The 25,183-nt window shown below is 37.2% G+C and overlaps 1 protein-coding gene across 1 annotated transcript; it reads right to left on the reverse strand.

Moving 5' to 3' along the window:
- Positions 1-746: 746 nt before the first annotated feature.
- Positions 747-23,491, reverse strand: kiaa0319l (KIAA0319-like). Its single transcript, XM_084423911.1, has 22 exons — positions 23,288-23,491; positions 21,004-21,139; positions 20,762-20,879; positions 16,420-16,754; positions 15,139-15,394; positions 14,928-15,026; positions 14,757-14,848; positions 14,198-14,285; positions 14,004-14,096; positions 12,506-12,638; positions 12,103-12,331; positions 10,375-10,498; positions 10,131-10,263; positions 9,046-9,194; positions 7,741-7,892; positions 7,414-7,552; positions 5,612-5,771; positions 4,037-4,179; positions 3,831-3,953; positions 3,203-3,293; positions 3,036-3,124; positions 747-2,083 (listed from the first exon to the last, which is right to left on the reverse strand). Exons 3-22 carry the CDS (start codon positions 20,856-20,858, stop codon positions 1,887-1,889), a joined length of 2,922 nt encoding a protein of 973 aa, XP_084280037.1. The 5' UTR covers positions 20,859-20,879; positions 21,004-21,139; positions 23,288-23,491; the 3' UTR covers positions 747-1,886.
- Between the last annotated feature and the right edge of the window lie 1,692 nt (positions 23,492-25,183).

Here is a 25,183-nt window from a genome sequence, read left to right on the forward strand (position 1 = left end):
CACCAAATCTAGGTAATTATATGTAGCATTAATAAAACGGTATTTCCTCAATCTACCATGTAAGACATGTGACATAATTATGTAATAATGAAAGTGCTTATTTTCTTAGTTTTTCCCTCTTGCTGACTGGCAGGTTTGAAGCAGTCAATGGTTAGACTTTCTATTTTCCAGTCTATGGTTTGAAGTCTTGGCCAAAATTATTTGTGGAGCTGGAGAGGAAGAGACTTGTTGCCAAAACAGGAAGTGTGGATGTCACAATTTTGATGTGCACAAACCGTGCATGGAATTAACAAGCGACTTGTAATAAATAGACAGTTTTCAATAGTTGGCTCTGAGTGCTTTAAACCAGGGCATTGCCAACACTAATTTCCAAAGTTTTAACACCGTTTTAGTAACTATTTGACAGTGTCCTTGTTATGCATGTTACATATAGTAGTAAAAGCTACGCATAATCAAACAAGGGACCTTAAAATAGTTAGTCTCAAAATTTAAATCTGTCAGCAAATAACCACTTAAAAAAAAAAAAAATGTTTAGACCCCCCAAAAAATGGTGAATGATAGAAATTAAATGATAGAAATTAGGTGTTCATTCACTAAGATCACAATAATTAAAAACAAAAATATAGTCTAATTTGGTTTCAGGCGAGTTTAAGCTCCACTTGAAGCAGTAAACGTGTGATTTAGTTTAGAAGAAATTGTGTACAATTATGAGATTAAGGACAGAAATCAAGTATAACAAAGAAGACAGCTGTAAATATATATATTTTTTAATTTACTCCAGTTGAATTAGAATAAGTCACATGAAACAGGGAATTCTTCACTAAAACCAACAACAAAAAACATGGATTAAAAAAAAAAAAATTCTTCATTTTCCCCATGCATTCATCTGCAACTCAGACATGTAGGGAGGAAAATTAATAAAAATAATTGCACACATCGTCAAAATAACATTCAACCTTTTCATAATAAACCATCAAGTAACATTGGAACTTAAAAGATTCTTGGCTGAACTGAAACTATTGATGATTTCTGATCAGACAGTAAGTCCAAAAAAGAGTAAAATGCAGTACTAATGCAAACCCAAATGTAACAAAACATGATTTATTATTTGGCGGCTGTTCCAGTTTGAGTAAGTCAGACCCCATCCTGTCATATTCATCCTCAAAAACCAGAGACTGACTCCAGTGCAACATCCAATACAGTTTCCAGTGTACGATATTCCTCCTTAAAGAAAAGAAACGCTTGAAAAACATGGCTATTATGCTGCAGACGTCACTTTTGCTGGTGTTTAAAGGGGCAAGAGTGCAGCGTAGCGCACGCACGTCTCAATTTAATACATGCAAACCATGAAGAAAAATAAAATAAACAAGGAAAAACAACTTGCCTTCTCATGCAGTCATACATGGCACTGTTGGGTGCTTTAGGACTCACTCTCTGCATTATTACCACAAGTAAAAATATACAAATTATTAGACATGCCAGGCAGTGTTTGGATGCGACAGGCTGCCTGTCATATCAGGAAGCTTCGTAGGAAGGGGACAGTGAGGCAGGCTCAGTTATCCGCGGTGAGATGAGACATTCTGGTGGGGAAAAGTTCCTCAGGGAGCTACTCTGAAATGCTCAACCCTAGTACATACAGTACATCTCAACATTCTCATTGTCTTTTGAGGTGCGTGGCTCTACAGATCTGACCATTCGGGGTTCAAATGCATTTTTATTTTGGCTCAGACTGGGCTTGCGATTCAACCCGAGGATGCATGTGCAGAGGTCATTCCTGAAGTCCTGCAGGATCCCTCCCGAATTAAAGTCGTGACGCGTGTCATGGATGAGGGGCGAACAGTGCTGTTGGTGCGATACGAGAGGTTTGGTGTGTGTGTGTGTGTGTGCTAAAGCAGCTCCTCTTTTTGTTTTTTGGGTTTGTGAGGACCTTGGCCGTTACGCAGGGATCCGTTTTGGGGCGGCAGGAGTTTTCCACGCTCTCGGTCGGACCACGGGACGCCTGCCTGGCCGTCGTCACTCTCCAGGTCGGAATCAGAGTGCATGAGCGCGGAGGATGAGGGAGCAGGAACGGACTTCAAGCGACCTGTCGGGGAATGAAGTGTGTTAGCCATGGAGGACGAATCATAGGGTTGAAATAAACTAGGGCTGTCAATTTAACACGTTCATTTAATAGAACATAATTTATTCATTTAAAATAAAAAAAATATAAAAGTGAATAAAATATAAAAAAACTGTTATAAACCATTATTAATACTGTTCCGAATATATCGACTTTTGAAAGATTTTTGAATGTTTTTGAAAGAAGTCTCAAATGTAATATTGTGAAATATATTTCAAAATGTCACTTGTTGGCATTTCTTCTTATTATTATTGTTGAAAACTGTTGCTTAAAGGGATACTTCACCGCTTAGCATTAAGCTTTATATCAGTAGAAACCCGGTAGTATTTTTGTTATTTCCTAGTTGTATAATTTCTCCTGATACTGCCCTCTGTAACCGGTAGGCGTGGCTTGGGAGTGGCCTCGTAGGCCAGCGAAGCAAGTGCATTCTGGGAGTTGTAGTCTTTCATCCACATGAGCCAAAAACACATTTTCTGGCTTTTCTCAGTCTAGAAGGCACCAACTTCTCAAATAATTTCACATTTCTACTACATAAATGACCCAATTTAAATACACATTCATCTTTCCAGCGGTGAAATATCCCTTTAATGTTTTGTACAAACTGCAATCATTTTTTTTTTTTTTTTTGATGAATAAAAAGTTCAAAAGAACAACATTTATCTGAAACAGAAATCTTTTGTAACGCTATAATGTATTTACTGTCACTTTTGATCAATTTAAATGCATCCTTGCTGAATAAAAATATAATAAAAAATAGTAATAATCTTACTGCCCCTAAATCTTTTGAATGGTAGTGTATATTCAATTCTTTACTCTGTCTTTGGGAAAAAAAATTTAAATAAGTGATTAATTACAATTAATTACGTAATTCATTCATTTAAAACATTGTTCAGCGACTGACAGATCATTTTATTACCAGGTCTTTGTAACTGTAGTTCCAGAGCCTCTTGTTCATCTCCATCCAGCATTTTATAGCGGCTCTTTCGTCTCCCTTTGCTTTTCCGTCTGCTCGAGACACCAAGAACACTTTTAATAAACACAAGCAATTAACTCCAAATAAATTATCATTTGTCTCACCCTTACCTTCGACAGCAGCACACGATACCCCATATTACAGTCGCTATGCCAACCACGGTCATGAACGATGCTATCGTCACATATAATACACTCCATTCTGAAAGAAAACATAAACAGGCCATTACACTTTGACATGTAACTGTGTTCAACTTTCTTTAGTGTGTAATGCTGAAAAATGTCGGCAAAGTTGCAAAGAAACGCCTCCATTGTAGTCTTTGAGTTTTCTTCCCAGGAACGAACACGTCACAATATTTCTAATTTAAATAATTCCCGCCCAAGCTAAATAAAGGGGCGGGGCCTGATTGAGTTAGTAGCGTGTTGAAACTGGTGGTCATGTCAAGAGGCGTGACATTTCTCAAACGTTTAAAGCAGTTGACCAATCACCACACACTGTTCCAGCCGACCAATCAGAGCACATTGTGCTTTTCAGAAGGAGGGGTTTCATAGAGACAGGAACTAAACAGAGCGTTACTGACAGACTGGGAAGAGAGGAGCTGCAACAATATGAGGAAAATAATGTTTTTTGAAAGTTCAAGCGTGAAAACTTATTCTAGTAGAGCCGAAAAACTAAATCAAAGGCATAATAGGTCCTCTTTAGAGCAGCTTCCCTCAACAATTTTTAGTGTCTCCTCACCACAGTTGCTCACAGCATCGCCAAAATAAGTACTGAATAAATTCTCCATCCAGAACGGGTGGCACACGCAACGTCTGGTGAAGGAGTCGCATTCCCCGTGACTGGAGCAGTTCAGCTGGCAGACTGGGGAAAGATCACACGGTTAATACAAGACCACAGCTACAGTAAAAACATGGGTTAATAGGGCGCTTAATATGAATACTCACTGACTGTGTCCACTCGCCGGGCCCTAAAGATAAGGAATTCGTTTTTTTGCTTGCGAAATTTGTTGCGTAGTTCCATAGCAACACTGTGGCCAGTCAATGGAGGCCGTCCAGGACCTCCAGATACCAGAAATACCAGGCGAGTGCTGTAAAGTACACAAGTAATCATCATATATGCAACATATATCAAATAAAACTTCTGATATGACTGGAACATGTGAGTGTGCATATTTTAAACATTTACTTCAAATGCACTATAGAGTGCTGCAGGGATGACAAATTTGGTTACAAGTTAGCATTTGAGCACTTCTGGTTCCATTCATTGTTATATGTGATCCTGGACCACAAAACCAGTCACATGGGTACATTTTTTTAAATTGAGATTTATACATAATTTGAAAGCTGGATAAATATGGTTTGGTAGGAAAGGACAATATTTGGCCGAGATACAACTATTGAAAATCTGGATTCTGAGGGTGCAAAAAAAAAAAAAAAAAAAAAAAAAAAATCACCTTTAAAGTTGTCCATTTATGTTCACCGTTATTGCTGCATTCACTTACAATAATAAATGTTTTATATATTTACAGTAGGAAATTTACTAAATATCTTCATGGAACATGATCTTTACTTAATATCCTAATGATTTTTGGCATTAAAGAAAAATCTATAATTTTGACCTTGGCGACTATTGCAACAAATATACCCATGTGACTTATGACTGGTTTTGTGATCGAGGGTCACATATACATACACAGATGCCTCATTATCGGCTGTTTCTATGCGCCACTGTGCGTATGGAACAGTCAAAGCCATGAACATTCGAGAGCAAGTTGACTGAGCATCTGCAACCAGAGTTATACTTATGTATTAATATCTATATGCAGATGATTTTGCTAAACTAACACAAAACAAGACGAAGGCGGAGACGAAGGCAGTTAACAAAACATTAAAAGTTACCATAGTAAATGTAAAAACATTAAAAAGTACCATAGTAAAAACCTATTCTACATATAAAAAACAAACAAACATATTCCCCACCAGTGAAAGGTTATCCTATTTCTTTCGGGAATTTAAATCTCTGAAATCTCTACAAAACTCGAACTTTCAGGGGAAATGTTTTCACACAAAGACTGAAAGAGTTGTCAGAATCTTAGTGATGGTGACGTTGAAGCTGCGACTGTAGTGTAGTTTTTTTTATAGCCTATTTTTAGCTTTTCACTTCTGCCGACTGAATTTAGGCTTCAAAATGCATAAAATTTGTGTTACTTTGTGAAAATTATCACGATAAACAAAAAAAAAAACGTCCAAGAATCATAATCTTTTGTTGATCACAGAGCTTATTATCTTCAATAATCCAAAAGCCAATGGAAAATTGTGTTTTTGTGGAAGGAACCAGGGTGATCGTGATGACCTACAAAAATACGTCATCACTGCAGCGCTCTATACTATTTATGTGAAAACAAAGTTCTTCTATGGTTTCTTTACAATACCATGAAGCAATTTAATCAGATCAGTGGAGATGAGGCGTTAACTTTAGCGCTGCCTATGAAGCTTTAACTTGCGCTAAGCCGGATTTACCTGTGCTCATTGAAGGCGCTAATCTCTCGCACAATGATGTCACTGTCCAAGACTCCCAGAAGGACGCCAACCTGCCTGATGAACATATCCTTCTGTCTGCGGGACACCTTATCCACAGGGACGTCTAGGATCAGCTCCACCAAGTCTCGCGCATAAACATCTGAGGAAGAATGAGAGAATTATAGTAAAATTTAATATATTTCACTTAAAAGGGTTCTTTTATGCTTTTTTTGTTGTTTTTTTACAAGTTAAACTTTTTTTTTGTGTCACTGTGTAATGTTGCTGTTTGAGCATGAAAAATGTCTACAAAGTTGCAAAACACAAAGTCCCTCCAGCGGGCGTTATTCTCTATATCAGTGTCACTGTTTCTGAACTCCCTGAAACACCTCCATTGTAGTCTTGAGTTTTCTTCCGGGAACGAACACGTCACAATATTCCTCATTTAAAGGGGACCTGTTATGCAAAATTCACTTTCATAAGGTGTTTGAACACATATGTGTATCCACAGTGTGTGTAAACAACCAGAATATAGGTATTCAACCTATAATGGTAAAAATCCCCCCCCTGAGTGAGCCGCAGCAGTCGCCATTTCTGTTTTCTGTAAAAGCTGGAGATATACAATATCTGTGCCAAAAAATCATTACAAATGTTCTGTTATGGGATGTACCAACGAACATAGTCTCCATAGACTCTCTTGCATCTGAGCCACTGAGGACACAATGGTTGAATTCCATTTATGAAGAACAATGTGCAGAAGAAAGTCGTTAAAGTGTTATATATTTGCTCAAATCAATTTTACGAGGAGTTGAATTAACTTAAAGGAGAACTCCGGTCAAAGTTCTCCTTTAACTCCACAAATTTATCCACTAACCATTCAGAAACGTCCAGTTATAAAAGCTGTAACTTCTTTCTCCATCAGTGTCTTGTCTCTGGTTTGAACGCATACGGCTGAACACCGCGACTGACAATTTCTGACATTTTGGCTCCGCCCTCTTCTGCAGCTCATTTGCATTTAAAGGGACACATAAAAGTGGTGTGTTTTTGCTCACACCCAAATAGGGGCAAATTTGACAAGCTATAATAAGTGATCAGTGGGGTATTTTGACCTGAAACTTCAAAGGCACATTCTGGGGACACCAGAGACTTATATTACATCTTGTGAAAAGGTGCATAATAGGTCCCCTTTAAAGGGGTGGGGCCTGGTTGAGTTAGTTCAGGGTTCCTCAAACTCAGTCCTGGAGGGCCACTGTCCTGCACAGTTTAGCTTCAACCCTGATCAAACACACCTAGCTGTGAGTTTCTAGTGATCCTGAAGACATTGATTAGCTTGCTCAGGTGTGTTTGATCAGTGTTGGAGCTAAACTCTGCAGGACAGCGGCTCTCCAGGACTGAGTTTGAGGAACCCTGAGTTAGTTAGTAGTGTGTTGAAACTGGCGGTTATGGCAAGGGACAGTACATTTCCCAAACACGTTCGAAGCGATTGCCTTATCACTACACACCGGTCCAGCCGCCCAATCAGAGCACATTGTGCTTATCAGAAGGAGGGGCTTCATAGAGACAGGAACTAAACAGAGCGTTACTGACAGACTGGGAAGAGAGGAGCTGCAACAATGTCAGAGATGTGGAAATATAAGGTGATTTTTGAACATACAAACATGAAAACCAATTCTAGTAACAAAATCAAAGACTTTGAATGCTCAAACAGCAACATTGCACACTAAAGAAAGTTGAAAATATAAAAAAGCATAACAGAACCTCTTTAATACAATGCTATAAAAAAAAAAAATGGCAAGCACACAGACCTGGTCGAACCTCTACAGTGCCTTTGTCAGCATGCGTCTTTCCCTTACTGTCGGTTACAGTCAGGGTGAAACTGTACTTCCCTTCCACCAGATTACCAATAAAAAGCACTGCCTGGTGGTCAGAGTTATTCAGGACATCCTAGAAGAGAAAAACAGAGGGCACATTTCATCAGTGTCGTCTTCTGGTCCTGATTAATCTTTGAGGAACACATTCTTTAAAGAACTGTACCAAATAAACCGGTTTCCCTTGTTCTGTCACCACAAGGGAATGAGCCATGAATGTAATGTGAATGCCAGTAAGAGTTTCGCTTTATAAACAGCACTGACCCCTGCAGCCGGGCTTGTGTCTTCACGGGTCCAGAGGTAGCTGATGCTGCCCTTATCATCTGATGATCGAGAACCGTCCAGAACTGCTGTGCGGACGGGAAGAGTGATCGGAGGACTGGACAGCACTTTGGCAACAGGTGGCTGATCATCCTCTGATTTGAACAAACCAAAAGCAAAATGATTTCTAATATGACACACCGACCACAATAGTATGGAAGCTTGTTTCCGCCACAGAATAAAACATTTTAAGAGATAATTGCGACTTTTTATCTCACAATTGCGAGTTTACATCTCGCAATTCTGACTTTATTTCTCAGAATTTTGAGACTTAAAGTCAGAATTGCGTGAAATAAAGTCGCAATTGCGTGTTATAAAGTCAGAATTGCGAGATATAAAGTCAGAATTGCGTGCAATAAAGTCGCAATTGCGTCTTATAAAGTCAGAATTGCGTGAAATAAAGTCGCAATTGCGTGAAATAAAGTCAGAATTGCGAGATATAAAGTCAGAATTGCGTGAAATAAAGTCGCAATTGCGTGTTATAAAGTCAGAATTGCGAGATATAAAGTCAGAATTGCGTGCAATAAAGTCGCAATTGCGTCTTATAAAGTCAGAATTGCGTGAAATAAAGTCGCAATTGCGTGAAATAAAGTCGCAATTGCGTGTTATAAAGTCAGAATTGCGAGATATAAAGTCAGAATTGCGTGAAATAAAGTCGCAATTGCGTGTTATAAAGTCAGAATTGCGAGATATAAAGTCAGAATTGCGTGCAATAAAGTCGCAATTGCGTCTTATAAAGTCAGAATTGCGTGAAATAAAGTCGCAATTGCGTGAAATAAAGTCGCAATTGCGTGAAATGAAGTCGCAATTGCGTGTTATAAAGTCAGAATTGTGAGATAAACTATTCTGAGGTAAAAAAAATAAATAAAAATAAAAGTCCGTCTTTTTTTTCCCCTTACAATTGGACTTTATATCTCACAATTGTGAGTTTATATCTCAATTCTGAGAAAATATATCAGAATTGCGAGATATAAAGTCAATAAAGTCAGAATAAAGTCAATTCTGACTTTATAACACGCAATTGTGACTTTATTTCACGCAATTCTGACTTTGTATCTCACAATTCTGAGAAATAAAGTCAGAATTGCGAAATGTAAACTCGCAATTGTGAGATAAAAAGTCACAATTATCATTTAATTTTTTTTATTTTGTGGTGGAAACAAGCTTCCATATAATAGAACTAAACGAAGTTTTCTAACGAACACCAACATAAAAACTTTTCTTGGATTTAATTAAGGACGCGCGCACCTTCTCGGACGATGACAGAGACTGTGTCAGAATTCTCCAGCATCCTTTCATCCGTCACCGTCAACATGAAAATGTACTCGCCCTCTTGCAGACCCGTCACCACAGCAATCGCAGTGTCCGCGTTTTCAATCTTCACCCCTTCTGGGCCCCTGTGACCCCATCAAAAACATATAAGCCACGAGTCTACAACTAAAATAACTACATTACTGCCCTGTACATTTGAAAAGTAAGACATTTGATACAAAAAGTAGGGATGTAAATCAATTAAGAATTAATTCAACATATGCAGATTATTTAAACTAATAAAAAATATTATCATAATAATATTTGCTAAACAACAGCTCCCAAAGACAACACACTACTGTAGTAGATGAGTAAACCATTGAATAGTAAATGTAATATGCAGTATATACATATACACACACACACACACACTACTGGAAAAAATTTGGGGTCTGAATTTTTTTTAATGTTTTTGAAAGGTCTCTAATTGCTCACGAAAGCTGCATTATTTGATCAGCAGAAACAGTAATATTGTGAAATATTATTACAATTTAAAATAACCATTTTCTACTTCATTATATTTTAAAATGTAATTTATTCCTGTGATCAAAGCTGAATTTTCTGCATCATTACTCCAGTCTTCAGTGTCACATGATCCTTCAGAAATCATACTAATATGATGATTTGCTGCTCAAGAAACATTTCTTCTTATTATTATTAATGCTGAAAACAGTTTTTTTGGGAAGTTTTCATGGAAACAGTGATACATTTGTTTCAGGATTCTTTAAATAATAGAAAGTTCAAAAGAACAGAATTTATTTGAAACAGAAATCTTTCATAACATTATAACTGTCGTACTGTCACTTTTGATCAATTTAATGCATTCATGTTAAAAAAAAGTATTTCTTTACTGACCCCAAATTTTTACATGGTGCTGTATGTTAAATGTGTTAAATTGGCCTTAACAAAATAAATCCAGTCCATAAAATTAGACTGTACATTTTGTACAAGAACATTTTAATTATTACGAATTATGAATACACATAAAATGAACGCGGGAAGAGTGATCGTGTGTAACTGACGTGTTCTTCGTCCAGTGGTACGTGGCAATCTTTTGGTCATCGGTGCTCTTGCTGCCGTCCAGTGTGGTGCGGTCGACAGGCAGCGTCAGCTCCTTATCTGGACCAGCATCCGCTACAGGGGGCTTGTTGTTCTCTGGAGGGATTTCACATAGAGAGAGAGAGAGAGATCAAGCACAAACAGAAGCTTCAAATGTAGATTTACAAGTTAAGTATGAATCATTGTGCCCTGTATTTAAGAAGATACCTGGCTGGACAATGACAGTGACCTGAGCCGTGTCTTGCTGGCCAGACGAGTCAGTGACGGTCAGCTGAAAGGTGTAGTCACCCTCCTGCATGGCAGAAAGCTGCAGAATGGGCGTCCTCACACCCTATGGAGAACAAAACACAAGAGTGCTCAGTAATGCACTCACTGACAAAAATAATCAGCTTAACTGCATTAAAAATAGAGCTGCACGATTCTGGATAAATAGAGAATCTGTTTTTTTTATTTTTTTTTTATAGAGATCATGATTCTGAACAGACAACTAAACAAAATAACGTCATTTACTAGAGGTTCTGACAAAATGTTAATTGCTGCAGTCTATTTAAACAAATATTTGAATTAATTATTTTTTAAAAATCGGTTTGAATGAATGATTCAATGACTCACTCTTAAAGAAATCGGCCCCTATATATTAAAGTCCAACTGAAATCAAAATTGACCCTATTTACTTTGTTAGCGCATATTACTAGTCTTGTGGTGAACAATTAATCCGTGCAAGTTAATACACAGAAAAAAATTGTTTGCCGTCGTAATCTTTAATCAAAGTCTGAAAAGTTACTTCCGGTCTGGAATGGCGTTCCTTCTCTGATGACGTAGGTTTGACGGCTTGGTTTGGGAAACGCTTAACCACTCCCCTCAAACCGTTAGTCTGTAATGAGCGAGAGATGGAGAGGAGGAGAGCTAGAGTAAAACCCTGCCCTCTGTTCAATATTCCTTTTCACTGGGAAATACGTCACAACACTGGAGAAAAGTCGTTTGCAACTTCCGGTTCATGCGGACTTTAAACAGGGCACTATTTGAGGGGACAGCGATTTGTAGTGGTGTCCGAAACCATAGTGGATGTTATCGATTGCACTCATTCAATCCCACAATGCACCGCAATAACGAGTGAACAATCAATGTACGCTCAAAAGCTAGAGAATACCCATAACGCACTGTGATGGTCACGGCGAATGAATTACCACGTCTCGCCAGAAGATGGCGCCGCAGCTGAATCATCCATACATATATTTCCCAAACCGCTGGTCCAATGAGGGGAGTTCAAGATAAATGTTTTCATTACTAATGAAGCTGCCAATTTGCGAAGTTTCAAATGATTGCTAAACAGCAAACACAAACTATGCAAAAGCGGCAGCCCTTCCGGCGCACTCAGAGTCCGAATTCACTCACTCGTTTTCATTCACTCCTTCAACTGGACTATATTAGTGGACTAATGTAGGGAATAGTGAATGAGCTATAGAGGGCAATTTCGAACGCAGGTTTGCACAACTGCATGAACAAATCTCTTGAGTGAATGATTCAATGACATGCATTTTTTTAACAGTCACTTGTCGCCACCTACTGGTGTAACGATGTAATGATACAATCTTTATTTTACGTGTTAAGTTACTTTCAAAAGGTGATTTACTCTATTTTGATCGCTACTGTAGACATCAGTATTTATATACAAACTATCAACTTTTATCCCAGAACTTCTGTGATAATTTCAATTATTGTAACTGTTTGTGAAGCGGTTTCATATCTGTACATGACAACTGCTCTCTCTGGGTCAGAACACAGATCTGAATGTTCGCTGTGATCGTACGTGCCAAAGGTTTAATAGTCATAGCCGAATTGTCATCATTTGGGAATAAGATCGTGTGGGTGTTTGAATCGAGATTACGTCATCATGCAGCTCTACTGCGAAACGGCATTGTGTTTCTCATGTACCTGCATCTCCACCACCTTGCCCTTGCTCTCAGGACTGAGCGACCATTCATAGGACAGATTCTCATGGTCGTCAGTGCTTTGGTTGCCGTACAGTATGATAGAGTTGTGTGGCAGTGTGATCACTTGGTTGGGTCCAGCATTAGCTGTGGGCTTGTAGTCTGTGGCCTTGTTGACTAACAACATGGCTTGGGTTGAATTCTGAGCTCCATCCGAGTCAGTCACCGTGAGTCTGTTAGAGGAAACATATGATATAGTATAACAACCTTTTTTATTTGTTGTTTATTTTTTATTGTCTTTAAAGTTTGCCAGAGGACAGACTGGTTTGCCGGGTTTTGCAGTGGTTATCTGCTGAATATGCCCCGTGATACAGGGCATGTACAAAAAAAATGGATATAAGACATACCTGAAGGTGTAATTCCCAGGAACCAGGTTTGTGAGGGTGAGAACAGCAGTATCACCTGAGGCCTTTTCTTCTCTGAGCGGCCCTTTCACCTCCTCCCAATGCCACGACACCACTTTATCATCATCAGTGCTCACTGAGAAACACAAGACATTAATGATCACAAATGGTTCATTAGAGGTTCTTGGCCACCGCAGAGAACATTATACGTGACCCTGGACCACAAAACCAGTCATAAGTCGCACCGGTATATTTGTGGCAATAGCCAATAATACATTGTATGGGTCAAAATTATCAATTTTTCTTTTATGCCAAAAATCATTAGGATATTAAGTAAAGATCATGTTCCATGAAGATATTTTGTAAATTTCCTACCGTAAATATATAAAACATTTATTTCTGTGAGCCATAAACATCAATGAAAAGCGTATTTATTCAGCTTCCAGATGATGTATAAATCTCAACTTCACAAAATTGACCCATGTGACTGGTTTTGTGGTCCAGGGTCACATATTTAAAGATATTTAGCAATGTGTTAATGTTTAATAATATTGTTTTGACTTTAAATTTAATCAATTAAATGCAACCTTTGTGAGCATTAAAAAACTTTTTTCAAAAACTGAATATTTTACTGATCCCAATTTTTTTTGAAAGGTTCAATTAAATTCACATTTATTTGTATAGCGCTTTTCACAATACACATCATTTCTAAGCAGCCTTCCAGAAAAAGCGCGAGTTATGCATTTCAGAAATGTACAAATACAAATCACAGTTGGCTAAAAAATATATTAATTTAAACAATGTAATAATTTAAGGCAGCAACAATGAGCTCATTGAAGTAATGAATACTTGTTTGTTAAAGGGATACTCCACTTTTTTTGGAAATAGGCTCATTTTACAACTCCCCCAGAGTTAAACAGTTGAGTTTTACCGTTTTCAAATCCATTCAGCCGATCTCCGGGTCTGGCGGTACCACTTTTAGCATAGCTTAGCATAGATCATTGAATCGGACAAGACCATTAGCATCTCTCTCAAAAAAATGACCAAAGAGTTTTGATATTTTTCCTATTTAAAACTTTAAAACTAGTACACGATGTAACTACAGAAGAGTCAAGTTTTAAATAGGAAAAATATCGAAACTCTTTGGTCATTATTTTGAGAGAGATGCTAATGGTCTTGTCCGATTCAATGATCTATGCTAAGCTATGCTAAAAGTGGTACCGCCAGACCCGGAGTTCGGCTGAATGGATTCGAAAACGGTAAAAACTCAACTGTTTAACTCTGGGGGAGTTGTAAAATGAGCCTATTTCCAAAAAAAGTGGAGAATCCCTTTAACAACTTTCCATATAGAAAGTTTTAGCATTGGTGCATGTTGATTTAGAGGCGAGAGGTAGAGTACTTTTTTTTCTTTCTTTTTTTAAAATAATACAAGTATAGTATAAAATGCTATTATGGCTCATACAACAGTAAAAACTGGTTTAGTGAAAGCCGTGATACGCACGTTGACCGTCAATCACAGTGGAGCTTGTAGGCAAGGAGATTTCCTGGTACTTTGGAGAAACTACAGCCACAGGTGGCTTATTCACTCGTGGCTCTGTAGAAGCAAGAAATGCAGGACTTATACGGGCTGACCAAACACAACTCTGAAAACTGATTCCAGTATACAATTAGCATGTACATCAATACTTAAGTCACCTGGTTTGACAGTAACGTTGACGTATCCCTCCCCATGAGCACCGTCACCATCCACTACCACCTCAAACTCATAGAGACCCACTGTCAGCTAAGGGAAACATATGGAATATTAGGAATGTTTAGAATATATATATATATATATATATATATATATATATATATATATATATATATATATATATATATATGTATATATATATTCTGCAGGGTCGGTTGCACCAGCAATGTAAGTTACATCTTAGCCTAGCTTTGACGTAAATGGACACTAAGTTACGACTTATGCACTTCTAAATATTTTTGCGTTGCGTCTAATTGTTTGGTCTAAATTAAGTCAGTCTTTATTTTTGTGAAACAGTCTAACTTGCATTAGACTAGTCTATGAGCACATTTTAGACTTGTCTAAACACTATAGACCGGTCTAAAATAGCTTTGTGAAACCGGCCCCTGGTCTAAAAGGTTTGATTTTTTTATATACATGTATATATATAAAACTTTTAGGCCAGGGGTGTCCAATCCTGCTCCCGAAGAGCTCCTGTAGACAATGAACACTTCAATTTACCTTACTGAGCTTAAGCGTCTTGCTGTGTTTACCCTCCATTTCTCCACTATAGTCTTTTGGATGTGTCCTCAAACGCCAGTCATAGTTAGCCCCTAAAAGGAATTAACAGATAAAATTATAACAAAGATAAAGGAGGAGAAGCCAACTGCAATGGCTTATTTAGAGCAGTACCTGAAGGGGGCTCTGGCACTACAAAAGCATTCAGTTCCACCTCACTGCGGGGTAACGTGACCTCCACATTTTTGCCGGCAGACACGACCAGCTCTCGCACTGAAACAATCGTTACAGTCACAGATTTTCATTTACTTTGAAAACCTCACATGAAAGGTAATAAATACAAACAGAACAACACAACACATAATTATAGAGCAGTGTGTCGTACCAGCTGGTGGTGTCGTTGTTGGAGTCACTGAGTGTGTGTCAGACGTGGACTGTGGAGACTGGTTACTGTTGTTTAACGCTGAATGATCTCCAGTGTCTGCATCCAGTGTTGAATTATGCTCAGATACTGAGACAGCTTCATGTTCGCCACTGCCACTGGTGGACTGGATGGGCATCTCACCGGCTGTATGTGGAAGAGGTGCATCATGGGATGTGGTCAATGGCACTGTGGGTTTAACAGACTGGTCCTGTATGTCCTGTGAGGGTGAAAATATAGAGATAAGCTGCAAATGCATAAATGTTATGCTTTAGGACGGTGGTATTAAAATTTGATTACAAAATAAACACAACATTATAATGTACAGTGTTAAAAAATACATTCATTTTGAGACTTTATATTACTCATTATTATATAAGACTTACAAATTAACTTTAAATAAACATTAGATGATGGCAAAGGTAAAATATGGGAAATTATATAAAATGAAATGCATATATGCTCCAAATAAAGAGTTGAAGTGCACGATTTTATGCTTCAGGACAGTGGTATTAAAATTCTAAATATTTTTTGTCTAAATAAATTATAAATAAATAAAATCCTATTTGAAAATTCCATAAGTCACCACAACATAATAATGTACAGTGATCTAAATGTAAAAAAGGGGGAACTGAGCATGCACAATTAAATGCAACAAATAGAATATTAAATAGAATCAAAAGAAAATAAACAATTTTGTCTAAATAAAAAATAAAAAAATTAAAATAAAATCCCAACAAGTCACCACAACTTTATAATGTACAGTATAAAAAAGTCATATTCATTTTGAGATTTGCTATTACATGTAACAGTGTTAAATTAATTATTTGTTTATTTTATTTTTGAATATTAAATTAAATATTATTAATCATTATCAAAAAAAAGTAATATCACATTCAATTAAATATCATTTGTTTTCATTTGTAAAATGTAAAAAAATCTTTAGATTAGGCAAAGGTAATCTAAATGTAAAAAATATGGGAAATAAATTAAATATCCATTAATCAGACAATATATACAGTATATGCTGCAAATCAACAGTGCAATATTTTATTCTTTAGGATAGTGGGTCTCATTCACAAGCTCATATAATCCAGATTAATCAACATTAGAACAAAGGTAACAACAAGCATACGCACCTTGCCGGTGGATATTTTTAACACATTTATTAGTAAGAACTTTATGCACTTATTAGTGAATGAGACCCACTACTGAACGCGTTTGAGATCAGATAATGTGGCTTACATGCTCCGTCTCCCTGATTACTCTGACATCCTCAGCGTTGAAAACGTCCCTCTTACTGCGCGTGGCCGTGTTCAGATGCTGAAGAAGCCCCAGAGATTCTACATCCGGCTGAGGAAGAGACCTGACGGCGCAGCCCTTCGATCGAGTGCAGGTCAGCAACACGCAGCGTCCACCGAGGCTCCACACGGCCCCGCAGGAGGGCTTCATACAGCAGGATTCCCAGCATCGAGCCCCTAAATGATCCACTGCCAGTGGCTGCCAGCCCAGACCGATGACGCTGCTCCAGTGGATACCCAGGACACCCCCCGTTACTGTGCACATGCTGCCCGAAACCCCTGAGAGAGGGACAGACGAGGCACAAATGAAGGTTGACGAGGAGAAATTAGAGTTGAGAGGGAGAAAAAAAACGACTAAAAATGGTGTCAATGTTTTAGACCGTTTGCACTGGGATATCAGAAAAAGAAATATCAGGATACCAATAATCTGATAAATACTTTTATGTTAGGGCCGATAACCGATAAATGCCTAAATTTGTCCAAAAAAACTAAAACAAAAATATATATTATATATATAAATAAATAAAATGAATAAAATTTTTAAATAAAATTAAATGTCACAAGTGATTTTAGTTACCACAAAATTATAATGCACAGAATAAAAAAAGAATAATAATAAAAAGAAAAAAATGTGTGTGTATATATATATATATATATATATATACACAGTGCAATGCATAAGTGAATACACCCATGTTAAAGTTGACTAAAATAGCCTTCACCATACCTAGAGATTGGCATGGGGTACTTTCCATAAGATCATCTCTCAATGCAAATCAAACTAGCTTTTAGGCTAACTGAAATAAAACCATGCCAATCTCTAGGTATGGTGAAGGCTATGTGATGATGTGGGGCTATTTTATTTTATCAGGATGCATAGTATCCTAAAAAAAAATTAAAAAAAAAAACTTAAAAATAAAAATCTGCCTGCCTCTATGGGAATTTAACATAAGGGTGTCCAGACTTATGCACCATGTATTTTAAGGAAGAACATTTATTTATTTACGATACATTATTCATTCACAAAGAAAATTGGTGTCCTTAAAGGTTGGATTTTTCCTAATTTTTTCAATTAAGGCATTAAGTTCAATTTCCAAAATATGATTTTTTATTCCTCTTTTTAGTCAACTTTAGCATGGGTGTATTCACTTATGTATTGCACTGTATATATATATATATTTAACTAAATTAAATGACCATGTGTCATCAAATATCCAATGTAGGGTGCTATGTATCCATAATTGACCTAAGAATAAAAAAATATACAAAACTCTAATATTGTCTAATAACCGATATATGTCTGATAGTAAAATTCTATATGATTTTGTCTAAATTAACTATCAACAAACAAGCAAATAAACAAATTATTTAATTGAATTAAATTCATCATTTAAATACCAAAACTGACTTTAGTCACCACAACATTATAATGTACAGTATGAAAAAGTTGCTATACACTTAAAGGTGTTATTAAATTATTTTCATTATTAAATATTGAATTAAATAATACATTTACATTTTTATTAAATTAAATGGAATACAAAATAAATGTAAACTATTATTTTATCATTAGCAAAGGTAATTTTAATCTAAAAAATAATAATATATTATATAATTAAAAAAAAAATCTGCATGAACAATTAAATATATGCTAATATTGGCAGATATATCAGAAATAATATACAATTCATATGCAATGCAATTGGTTATTAAATTCAGAAATCGACAGGTCTCTCAATTAAGCTCAACTGCAGAGCTCAGAACAATAGGCTACTGACGGTCCATGCATGATGTAGACGCACATCCAGCCCTGATTCGATGGGAAATAATGTCTGTCCGTGCCACTGCAAAACAAGGCTGTTTATCATACAGGTCACTAACACATTACACTCGTCTCTGCACTGACAAGTTCCAGGAAGTCAGAGTCCAGTTAGACATCCACCCCCTTCCCCGATCCCTTCATAGACACGGTTTTGTCTCTAAAGACTGTAACCATGACAACAGAGGGTCGTTAATTATGGGGTGGCAGTGAAACTTAAACTGCAGGACACAGAAGCCCCAGCCGCGCAGTTATTCTTTGGGGTGGGGGACTATAGGCCTGTTGTGCGATTTCCCCCCTTTGTGAAAACGAACACAGTGTGTCCATTATGCTTCCCACTTTTGTAATCCTCCAAATCAGTGCCATCACTCATCAGTCACAAACATACACATGCTACAGGCCAACAATGGTCTAACATCCAACTAGTCAAATAATGCTGCTGACTAGTCTTGTTTTAATTTGTATATTTTTAGCTGTTTTGTTTTAGGCTATGTTCACAATTGACCGTTCACAAAGACCCGCCCCCTTTAGTTACTGTTGCTATGTCCGACAAGCCACGCCGCTCTCACGCCACACCATCTCACACAGTGAAATACACATCGTGGAGCAGAGAGGACACTGACAAGACAGGACAGACCAGGTTACTTTTGATAAGAAACAAAGTTTCAACTTTCAAATTTGGTCATTTTTTAAAGAAATTTAAACAATAAATACCGTTTTGTGGCTCTTTAATGTGTCTGACAGATGGATCAGTTAAAGCTGCTCGTGAACCGATCATCTCTTCCTTCTAGTTAATTTATAGCATCAAATAAACATGAATGAACATAAGAAGGAATGTTGTATTAACTGCGGAAAGACGTCAGTACACGCTTTTCAAGTTCAGATCCTGCAACGTTAATCTACTAACTCTCCTGAATGCTTTGTCGGACAAAAATGGCGGATGGCGGATTATGATTGGTCAGATCACCTGTCAATCAAACTCCCTGCGAAGGGTCAATTGGCAGGTTTGGTTTGATTAAAACAAACCCTGATGCGATTGCTCTGATAGTGCAGTTCATTTGAATGAGTGTGAACGCGGTCATCCGAATTCTGGTGCGCATCAAACAAGCGGACCGAGACTCTGATGCGGTTCGACTTAAATATGAACGTAACATGGACCAAATACATCTTTACGGACCAAAAACAGGACGTGATGTCACAAGATGAAAACTTAAGGACAGAATTCTCAAGAATAACTGGGCTGTGTCCGAAATCGCCCCCTCATTCACTATTCCCTACATCAGTCCACTAATATAGTCCACTTGATGGAGTGAATTGAAGAGTGCGCTGGAAGGGCTGCCACTTTTGCATAGTTTGGATTGGACAACCCAGGTTAAAAAAGTTTGATTTTATATATATATATATATATATATATATATATATATATATATATATATATATATATATATATATATATATATAACTGAATTTAACCTGAATGCTGTCATGGAAACTATGTATAAACCTTAATTAAACAATAATCAATTAAAATGTATGATATTACGCTGTAGCCACATTGGACCAGCGGTTTGGAAAATGGATGTATGGATGATTCAGCTGCGGCGCCATCTTTTAGTTAGACGTGGCAATTCATTCGGCACGACTCTCACAGTGCACTATGTTGTACACTCGTTTTTACAGTGCATTACATACAATGAGTTAATTTAGCCAAGCATTGTTTTGTTGGTTCAGTAAGTTCCATCGCAAAATATATGTCATGAAAGTCTCTTTTTTTCTTTTTTGTGCATTTTTTATTATTTTTTCCGAAGTGTTGACAACTTAGTGTTAACTAATAATTGTTGCAAACTGGTACGACCAACAAAATATTAGTGCATTCCTGGAACTGGGCGTCGTTACACTACATCCTTATGCATCGCTTTCTGTAGGACTTTTACGGGCTTTTCCCAAATCACTGAAGTGACGTCGACGTCCGGGTTAGCGGTAGCATTAGCCGTCTGGGAAGTGTTATTTAAATAAACTCCTGATGTACTTATAAACTTTCCAATGCCTCGTTTTATGAGTACAGAACCTATTTGTACTACTGTAGAAGTTTGGTACCATTCCGGGCATTATTAGTGGGGTAATTTACGAGATACAACCTTGGATCCATTAGCGCCTGCACTAAGCCATCGGCTGATATCTCGAAATAAGCTCTAACTTTAATAATGTTCGACCAAGGGAAAAAAGGCTTCTGGGGGGTGTGTTTGGCTCGAGGTCATGGTGCAAATTTACTCTGAACCATCCCTTTAAGAATGACTTAATGTATAACTTTTTGGGGGGTCCAGATGAAAAGAACTAAGAGAACCGAACACACCCTTAATTATCATGCAGTTGTTTAGCTGTCAGCAGCACAGATCATTCTTCTTATGCCACTGATTTGGAGATATTTCATACAGAGATCACAGACATGACAACGGGACCTGCTTACCAGAGACCGAACAGAAGAAATACAGACAGCTCAGGTACAGTGAGGTCAGCTGGACGGGCCATTTCCATCTGCGCATCCTCAGCTCCGCATTGAGCATCTTCTAACTAAGAGCTCAGACCTTGGAAAGAAAAGAAAAAAAGATATCAAACTCGTACAGCGAATTCATCTTACAAAAGCCAAGACTACAACAGACATTAGTTTGTGTTGTAGTTGCTTGCAATAGCAGAGAATGTTTGTCATACCTTTCCCCAAAAACGATCCAGAAACCCCAGCGATACAGGGAGGTAAATGATGTGAGACGTGAGCAGACAGGCGAAGAGTCGTCCACACAAACACCTCCTGAAGCCACAGCCGCATCGCACCACAGCGCTGCCAATTCTGGTCAAAAATTCATATTAAACAAACGGGACGAGAGATTTAGGGCAAAAATCTTATCTCAGCATTGTTAAAAGCAACAAACTTTTATGTATCAAAGTGTCCTAATATAATTAATGCTTTTCCATTATTATTTTGATTTACTGACAACTCAGACAACACTGCAATATCAAAAAATATGACAATTTGACACATATGACAAAAATGATGCTGTCGGATCGATTAATGGCAATTGATTAAAGTTTGTATATGTATAGAAACACACAGACACGCGTGCACACAGACAAATATATATATATATATATATATATATATATATATACATATTATGTAAACACTTTTATGTTATATGCGATTAATCACGATTAATCTATTTGACAGGACTAATATATATATATATATATATATATATATATATATATATTCATAAAACTTGTATGTTAGATGTGAAATAATCGATTTGACACCACTAATATATTTACAAACTTTTGTTAGATGCAATTAATTGATTTGACAGCACTAAAGAGTAATATAAAATAAAAATAATGAATATATAATATTAAATAAATATATAAAAAAATTAAGAAATTTCTTTCATTTTTCTTTAATCCTCTCTTTTCCGGCTTATGCTACTCTGAGCAATGCCTGAACTTTGTATTTTGAGCAAATCTTGCACAGTTTTTGCCTCTTCACGATGACTCACTTAATTTAGTCCTAATTTGCAAGTCGCTTTGGACAAAAGCGTCTGCTAGATGACAAAATGTAAATGTAAATATAATACATACAAGTATATATAATAAAACTAAAACAATATAAATGATTACATATATTCTCAAACATACTTAAAATTAATATTTAATTTAACAATCTAAAGCCAGGCGTATGCAGATATGTCACAACTTATGAGGAAGTAAGAAACCGAATGCAACTATCTTTGGAGAAAATATGTCACTTGACTGAAAAATAAAACCAAAAGATCAGATCTTAAAAACGTTTGGTTACATTACTTCACAAACAGTAACATTCAGATACATACTTCTTAAAATGTCAAACAAACAATGGTTTTATCAGGGTGTGAAGGAATGAACAGGGATAATCCGTTCACGCGCACACACACACACACACACACACACAAATATTCTTCAGTCATTTAATCACCCGCATATTGTTTCCAACCTGTTCACTTTCAATCTTCTGTGAAACACAAAAGGAGAAGGTTTGGCATAATGACAGTTTCAATCATCGTTAGTTTTAATTACATAATTTTACATACAATGAAAGTTAAAGGTGACAGAAGCAGTTTTTCCACAGAAGAAAGACCATCCTACGCGACATACAGGCGAATAAATGACGGTAGAAGTCTTATTTATGGATGACTTATTCCTTTAAATCATTGGGTATATTTACCTACATCAATTTCACTTAATGTAATCCAAAATAGTTTAAAGAGAGTTTCCAAAGCACACTGGTTTTGAATCTTTTGATGTTGTTATGATGGACAGGCAAGTCGCAGGCAAACGCGATGGTGGGACAGTATCGCGACTCGTCGCGTTTGAGACAGAGACAGGTGTGTGTACAAGACGTGTTAAGATCCGGGATGGCAAGCTGTCATTAGGCCTTCTTTGCGCCAACACAAATACAATTACAAGTAAACGGATTCATTAGGGGTAATTCATGCAGGTTTTATTTATTTGCCGTGAACGCGCATGCTGAGTTTGCAATGTCATTTAACTGAGTGACCGGAATATTAAGAAATGTCGATGACAACATCTTAAAATAATAAAATTAATAATTTAATATATGGCACTAATCATCTTCACGGTTTACATTATAATTAAAATGAATGTCAGTTCAGAATCGTAATGCTATTTACAAGTTGGAAACGCTCACATTGCGCACTGATGCATATTAAATGTAACGTTATAACCCCAAAAAACGTCACGTTTAGTCGACATTGTGTATTTTGCTTGTTTTTATGCATGACTGATTGAAGCTCGCGCGTATTATGCAGTTTTTGGTTATTATCAGTGGACAGGTTGCTAACAGCTGTTTAGTGTTAGTTACCACTAACTCACGAACGCGCCAACATCTTCACGCGGCTCTGTGTTTATCGATATATTGTGACAAACAGTGTCAAAATATGTCACTCACCTGCTCAGTGTCAGTCAGATTACTGTGGCGCAAAATGACATTAGACCTTTACAGCAGGACCTGTTTTCATCTCGATCTGGGTCAGTAATCTCTCACATTCTCACACGGACGGAAACAGACGCGCGCTCACGGCGAACCGTCGCATTTCCGCCCCGCACACCGAGTCATCGTTTTAAAACGTTAGAATTCGATCACAAAACAGAACTTTGGTGGAAGTTATCAATATATAAAATCAATAATAGAGTTTTAAAAATACAATTTATTCAGCAAATTATAACGCAATGAAGATGCCACTCACAAACATGGCCGAAAACATTCCCCGAAACGTCACTTCCGATTTTGATTTCTCGCTCTAATATATAAAATCTATAATATCAGATTTATATCTGTATATGTAATGGCTATGGTTAAAACGTATATTCAACAATATTTTCTGACATCTGAAAACTGAATCCCTTTTAAAAGCATTTTATTGTTTTCGTTTTTTTTGTTTTTTTCATGTGTGTTAGCTGTTAGCGCTGGTTTCTCATAGACAGGTTTCTGGACTCTTTTTCCCCCATATATTATTTCACCACACCAGAGAGCGCTGTTTATCTTACTTGCTGGCCTTTAGCTCTCTCTCTCTGACCAGTCTCTCTCCGGTTTCCCTCCATATGTCCCTATTTAATGTAAAAATAGGCTATAAGGCTCGGGAATGCAAGCTCACGCACATATAGCCTATGCAGCAGGTTACTATTCAACAATTTGGACTGGTGTGGGTGAAATTAGCTTTGCGGGGAAATATAAATGTTATATGTATGACACAAAAATGTTATACACAAACAAAAATTTATATTATTATGTTTTTTTTCCTAGCAATGAGCCAGAGAAAAAGCAGGACCCTCATGAATTAGAGAATGCCAAGAGCGTGCGTGCAGAGCTGTAATCTAGGCAAAGGGTGGCTTTTGAAAAACAGCAGATATCACACTACATAATTCACATATTTTACTTGTGTTAGCCTATAGTTTTGTGTTTTCCATAGGCCAATAGTTCTTTCAAGCTAAATCAGACATATCCTGGAAGTATAAGCCAGGAAGTTGAAAGAATGCTGTATGTCCTGGGGAAACATCTGGGGCTTTAGACACGAATGAGTCGGGGTGGGTAGATGTTATCAATGATGTCATACCTGACCAGAAGACTGTTTGCTCTCTTCTGAGGATTTACAGCCCTTTGGTATCTAGACGCTTTGAAGAATTGATACAGCATCATCAAGGTCAGAGGTCACACCGGGTCTGTCTTTCAAACAGAGCTATCAATATCAGTAACAAGCCATCTGTGTATTCAGCAGTACAGGTTTCTCCAGTGCATTTATCTGTTTTATCACTCGTGGCACGACGACCTCAGATCAGCAAGGGAGGGAATACACTTGGTTCTTGTGTAGATATAGTATGAACACTTTGCATTGGCCATACAGCTCATGTGTGAAAGGCCATGTTAAACTGTGGCAGCAGGATATTTGCATATGACTGCGAATGGAGCAGGAGATTAAGAGCATGTCCGGTGGCGGGGCTGAGTATTGTGTTTGAGCAGCGAGGCTCACTCCTCACTGCAACAATGACTTTGGGAAAGCAGGTTTTACTGATGACACATTGTTTCATAATTGTTTACCTCAAAAATAAAATTCTGTTAGAATTTACTCATATTTAGCAATGAGCAAGATACAAATCAAGTACTTTCAGGACATCATGGTTCAGCTGAATAACTGCCACAGATTAATGGGAATGGGAATGCTATCGGATAGTTTTGAAGGGTTGGGGTCAAAATCTTTCTATATTCAATGAATGACTGAAAATGCTCAAATACTGAAAAATGAAAAATACTCTTGATCTTGTTTGCTGTGAGTGTTTAACCAGCTCT

The sequence above is a fragment of the Rutilus rutilus genome (assembly GCF_951802725.1).
Source record: "Rutilus rutilus genome assembly, chromosome: 11".
In the NCBI taxonomy this organism is placed as follows: domain Eukaryota; kingdom Metazoa; phylum Chordata; class Actinopteri; order Cypriniformes; family Leuciscidae; genus Rutilus; species Rutilus rutilus.